This window comes from Trypanosoma rangeli, assembly GCF_003719475.1.
Source record: "Trypanosoma rangeli strain AM80 chromosome Unknown Tra_15.4_contig_00115, whole genome shotgun sequence".
NCBI classification, from domain to species: domain Eukaryota; phylum Euglenozoa; class Kinetoplastea; order Trypanosomatida; family Trypanosomatidae; genus Trypanosoma; species Trypanosoma rangeli.
In genome coordinates this window covers 45196-51195 of record NW_021705861.1, presented here as the reverse complement: position 1 = coordinate 51195, position 6000 = coordinate 45196, and the positions used below count along the sequence as shown (strand labels likewise).

The window sequence follows — 6000 nt, the reverse complement described above, 5'->3', positions numbered from 1 at the left end:
TTTTTTTTGTTTCTGTGTGCGCTTCTTAACTTTATCGTCTGTGTTTTCTCGCGTCAGATACGCCAGTGCACCTCTGTGAACCATGTGAGTACATCATTCCATTGACGGAGCCGCTGTTGCTGAGGCGGAAGCTGCCTCTGTCCACAAGAGAAAAAGATAGAAAGCGAGGGCACTCGGATCACGAAGGGACAAAGAGAGGCCGTCTTTCCTGCCGCAACACTCGGTCACGGTCTGCATTTTCTTCTACGAGCGCCGCTGATTTGCATGTGTCAATAGGCAGCTGCTGCTGTTCGGCAGGTGCCTTTACACCCACCTCTTCAGGGTACCGAACCATCGTCAAGGGCGTGAGGGGGTGCATCTGATTCCACCTTTTCACCACCTGCAACTGCACAAGATTAGGTGAAAGAACATGCACACTAGCGTCAGGGTTTAGCGACTTGAGCATCACTGCCACAGCAAGCACGCGCTCCGGGGCGCTCATGCGCTCCGGATTCTTCAGCACAACCGTACGACGGCGACTACCACTACTGCTGCAGCTGCTGACAACAGGGGGCTCATCAGGCTTCCCAGCGGCCGCCAACTCTGCCCCGTTTTTGAGTTCCCCTCCAGGAAAAGGAGCCACAAAATCAGTGGCGGAGAAGAACGTATTCCTTTTTCGAATTAACAGCGGCGCGGTGCAGCTCCTTTGCTGTTGCTGTTGCTGTTGCAGTTGTTCCTGTGCCTCTTCTGCCTTCGTCCCCTGTGCTGTCTCGCGCAAACACTCGACCGACTCGGAGGTGATGGGTCCATCGAGGATGTACTTGTGGGCGATAAGTTGGTGCGCCATCGGCAAGACACGCACCGGGGTTTTCGTGTCTGCTGTAAATTCCTGCAGCCACTTCAACCGTAACTTCGTGTAGCGTCCCTTCACCGTGCCAACTGACTCCCGAACCCGACGCACAAGAAGCCGGATAGACGAAAAAGGCACAAGTATGGAATCGTAGTGAGAAAGAAGTGATTCACAGCGCGGGTTAAGAAGAACGTTGTGGTCGACGACAGCCACGCGCCCCTGCACAATCCACCGTTGCGAACGCAGCCCCACTGTGCCAAGCCCACGGGTGGCGGCCCCCACAATATTGCTCAACTTCGTCTCAAATGTGAAGAAAAACAAAAGTGCCTCCTGGGGTTTATTGTGCGCCAAAAGACTGTCAACGATGGCAAGGCTTAGTGAGAGCGACGAATTCACCGGGTTGCTGACATCCTCGCTGCACCTAACAAACTCCCGCTCGACAAACCGCACCGCCTCATGATCAAGGCTCATTCTAAATAAGTTTGCAAGGACCGCACGGTACATGGCGTCGGTGACCGGCATCCCAAGCGTGTGAGCCTCTGCGACGCATTGCACTGTGTGAGGGAGATTCCTTGGGTTGAGAGAGGCCAACGTGGATAGCGTCTCCCTGCTCGGCTGCACATTTTTTGCCTTCATTGTTTGAAATAACTCCACACCCTTGTGCCAGAGAGCTCCACCCATCGTCGCCATTGCGGCATTAAAGTGGCCGGCTGTTAGATCCACTTTCCCCTCAATGGAACGAAGGACGTCAAGGCTCATCTTCCACTGGCTAGGCTGACGCAACTGCTGCATGCATCGCAAAAGCTCAAGGTAGACGGCACTGTTGGGAGTAGCCCCTGAACGAACAGCCCTGGTAAACGTTGAAATTGCCAAATCGCAGGCATCTGCTCTTCTACAAGTATTCATAACTGTATGAAGGGCGTACGGGTCAAGAATCATCTTATCTTCAAGCATAGCATTGTAGTGCTGTACCGCATCCTTCCAACGGCTCGCACCACGGTATGCAGCGAGAAGAGCCCCATGCACCTTCTCATTGGCCTTCTTTTCACTGCATGCACGGTTCCAGTAGTGCAGGGCAGTCTGGTAGTCCTTGTTGTCATTGGCATGCGCCATCAAGGTACAGTACTGCGATGACGTCAACCCCAGATGAACCTCGTCGGCCACCGCCACCACCACCTGGGAGCGGTCAAGACGATTGACGGCGCGGTATTTTTTAAGCACCTCCGAGAGAGTTGACTGATTGAGTTCCTTCACATTTGCGGCTCGCCAAGCCGCCTGACGTAACTCCGATTCAGGCACTTGCATCAGCATCCCAACCACAGACGGTTTCGCTTTACTTGCCGTGTGAATGGCGTTCTTGCGCTTGCCATAAAGCAACTTCCCCACATCGGGGACACCATCACGACGGGACTTGCTCAGCCTAAGACCACAGCAGAAAAGCATTCCCCTCCACTTTTTTGTTTTTTCTTCTTGTACCTGTCTGTGTCTGTCTCTCTGCGTGTAGTTGTTTGAGTTGTTCTACCGAAGGAGACCGCTAACAGCGAGGAAACCCAAAATAACAGAGCAGGAAAGAGGATAAACAGCAACACAGAAGAGAATGTAAGGCATATGCGTCCCGCATACTTGCGTCTCCTTCGGATGCACCCCAAGTCACATATGTTCATGTGTGTAAATGTGTGCAGAGGTGCATCCGCATTGACACAAGTATCTCCTTATATTTAATGAGGTTCAATACTTACTTTGTGTTGTGCGTCATCTACTACCACTTCTCTCCACTTGCACTGCCTCCCTGTTCCGCCCTCCGCCCACACCTGCATGGGACAAAGGGAAACATGGTACACACGCATGTGTGAAAGTGAAACGCACACATGCACGCTACACGGAAGTGAGCGAGTGAAGTATGCCAGCAAAAGAAGGGAGTTACAACCAAAAAAAAATGTGGAATGGATGATAAAATTAAGACCAACAAAAAACGGTGACAAATCAATGATGCATATGCGCCGATAGAAGCATTCATCACTTTTCCTGACTGCTCGCTACTCCATGAGTTGAGAGTGAAGAAAAGAAAAAGTTACGGGCGTGTGATGCACAACTCCCTCTTTCTTTCTTTCTTTCTCTTTCTCTCTCGCGCTCGCGCTCGTTTCGCTCCCCCCCCCTCTTCTACCCACCCCGTCACTAATACAAACGATATGTGTATGAATATATGCGTGTCTACTCTACACAAGCTATACTTTTGTTCTTTCAGGTAACTGTGTCCTGTGACTGCCCGATGTCACAGATATATCTTCTACCGATAACACAGTTCACACAACACACACACACACACACAGGCAGAGAGAGAGAGAGGGAGAAGGGGGGAGAGAGAGGCCCTCCCCCTTTGAATCAGTGTTAGCTTTAGTTAGACGCACGGCAGTGTTTGGGTGCCCTCAAAGACATTATGTTTCCACCCTTTCCTTCTAGGGGGAGGGACTTATGGCATACACATACACACAGCGTTGAGGCTCCGCGAAAGGAGAAGAGTTAGCAAGTAAAAAACGCATGGGATGGAAGACCAGTTGGTGGCCGACACACCGCCAAGATTACCAGAAAGACCGAAAGTCATCACTTCCCCAGTCTGGACAGACATAATAATAAAAAAAAACAAGATCAACACAAATGAATCCAAATAAGATCATATTTGTGCCTATTCACCCACAATCAATCAGGTTACTCCTCTTGTCAACTTTTTAGTGGCACATATACATATGCTTTATTGCTCACTTCGTATTGTCCTTAACGCTTACGCTTCTCTGTGCTCAAAACATGTCTTACACATTTTTTATTTTTCTTTTGTTTTTCTTTGCTTTTCACGAATGGTGCTCCCCCTCGCCCCTTTCCTCCCCTCTACTCGTGTTGAACCCCGGGATGCCGGCTAGTCCTCAGTTCTTCTTCTCCCAGGGTTTGGGAGAGAAGACTCATCCCATGCGATGAACAAGTGTCGCTGAAAGGCGCAGCACAACATCGAGAGCGAGAAGTGCACCCTTCACTACGCTGAAGTCCACTAGATAACCCTTGTCATGCTTCTCCTGAATACGAAACAAATACAGGGCTACAACCACTTGTGGAATAGTGGCAGTGAGAGCGTTCGTTGTTGGGTTTGCACCATTGTCATTGGCGTCTTCCAAGATATCTATCGTCAGCGGTGTCGGCGGCGACTTTGTTGGAGCTAAACCAATTTTGGCCCACGTCCTCGGCGTCGTGCGGACCAGCAGACGAAATGGCGCCAGTACTTTCCACTCCATCTCAAAGGCTCTTAGCGTGCCGTAAAGGACATTTTGTGAGACGGCGGCGTTGAAGTCGCTCATTAACCCAATACGCCAGCCAAAGTTGTTCCGAACAATAAAGTCCTCCTCATCCTTTGTGTAAATCACGTGAGACTTCGCAACGGACCCAACATGTTGACGATCACTCAAGCTTGCGGCAAGCGCATTGCCTGATCCGGGGCGTTTGCTGGCGGAAAGAACGGACGGGCGGGGTATACTACTGCTACTTCCAATAATACTGGAGCCGAACGGGTTAGATGCCTCTGTAAGGGAGTCCGGCCGCTTTGAAATGCTAAAATTGCCGTTCGAGGCAGGTGTATGCAAGGAGAGTGACAACAATTTCGTCTCTTGTACGGACGCCGGAACAAAGTTACCGCAGTTGTAGGCACGCTTGTTAGCGGCGGCATCACCAGCTTCTAGGAGTGTTTCCATGGCAGGGCTCTGCGTGAGCAGGAGTCCAAGGTTAAGTTCACGTTCTGTTGCCTTGGATACATGTGTTATCAGACGATTTGAGCCACCGTTCATGTCATCTTCTACCGCAAACGGGGCTGCTTCCGCGATGATCTGTTTCCCTCGCTCTGCATCCAGAAGAATGCTGTAGGCAACAAAGCCAGCACCACTGCCCTCTTCAATCTCACTGCGCACATCTCGGTCCCGCATACCAAGAATCTTCGCCGCACGACTTGCCGTCTTTGGCGAGATACGCTTTTCCCTTGTTAAAAATATTGTTTCATTATACGAAAGACGCATGGGAAGATGCACGTTAAACCACACATTGTCGCGAATCTGTGGAATCGTGAGACGCATAAGCGGGTCAACAACTAAAATCTGCTCAATCAGCTCACGTGCACCATGCGAAACATGACGAGGAATAATATATCGCCCCTTCTTGATTTTGGAGAAAAGAAGTGGAATACTGTCCTCGTCAAACGGGAGATACCCGCACAACATGGCGTATAGAATAACCCCGCACGACCACACATCCACCTCGGGGCCAAAGTACAACTTACCGGAAATGACCTCCGGCGCGGCATAGTTTGGCGATCCACACGAAGTTGCCAAGAATTCACCATCCTTCATAATATTGGCAAGTCCAAAATCAATGAGTTTTACCTGCAGCCCAGGCCCCAGTAAAATGTTTTCCGGTTTGAGATCCCTATGTACGACAAGAAAATGATGACAGTACTCCAGCGCGCAAACAATTTGCTGCAAGATGTAACGACTTTCATCTTCCGTCAACACCTCCTTCTTTACAATGTGGCTGTACAACTCGCCACCTTCAACATATTCCATAATGAGATAAATGTCGGTGGGGGTTGAGATAACCTCGTAGAGCCGACAAATATTGGGGTGAGAAAAAAGTTTGAGTATCTTTATCTCGCGATAGATTTTTTGGTCCATTTTGGCACTCTTCAACTTGATACGATTCAGTATCTTTATGGCGACCGTCTCCCCAGTCGGGAGGTGATGACCCTTCTTCACCTTTCCAAAACTTCCCTTCCCAATGGTTTCACCCATGGCATAGTTGCCAATGTACTGGAAATCACATGACGGCTCCCGTAAGGCAGGGTCAACATCCCACCTTGACAAAGGCATAAGAAACGACGGACGCCCGAACTCTTGTTCCTACTTCTTTCGCACGTATATATATATATATATATATATATATATGGAAGGAGCTATAAAGAAAACGGTGGCGGCAGACAACTTCCACCTCACCTTATCCGTTTTTTCTTATGACTATTACTCGACGTTGTTGTCCTCCAGCACTCACGTGCGGAGCAAACAAACAAACACACACAGAGAGAGATGGAAAACCCGGTCACACGGTAATGCTGACCTAATAGATGAAAGGAAGGGAAAATACTC

General features: G+C 49.8%; 2 protein-coding genes across 2 annotated transcripts, besides 5 other annotated features; both read right to left on the bottom strand.

Moving 5' to 3' along the window:
• Window positions 1–178: 178 nt before the first annotated feature.
• TraAM80_04113 (uncharacterized protein) lies at window positions 179–2272 on the bottom strand (the record flags this gene model as incomplete). The annotated part of the gene is made up of 1 exon (XM_029381057.1): window positions 179–2272. The coding sequence occupies one exon, from the start codon at window positions 2270–2272 to the stop codon at window positions 179–181; it is 2094 nt and encodes a 697-aa protein (XP_029239083.1).
• Window positions 2273–2921: 649 nt separating this feature from the next.
• Window positions 2922–2991: a sequence feature (GA-rich).
• Window positions 2992–3133: 142 nt separating this feature from the next.
• Window positions 3134–3158: a microsatellite.
• A 3-nt stretch (window positions 3159–3161) lies between these two features.
• Window positions 3162–3195: a microsatellite.
• Window positions 3196–3643: 448 nt separating this feature from the next.
• Window positions 3644–3676: a sequence feature (A-rich).
• Window positions 3677–3783: 107 nt separating this feature from the next.
• TraAM80_04112 (putative protein kinase) lies at window positions 3784–5727 on the bottom strand (the record flags this gene model as incomplete). Its single annotated transcript, XM_029381056.1, has 1 exon — window positions 3784–5727. One exon carries the CDS (start codon window positions 5725–5727, stop codon window positions 3784–3786), a length of 1944 nt encoding a protein of 647 aa, XP_029239082.1.
• Window positions 5728–5773: 46 nt separating this feature from the next.
• Window positions 5774–5802: a microsatellite.
• Window positions 5803–6000: the final 198 nt, after the last annotated feature.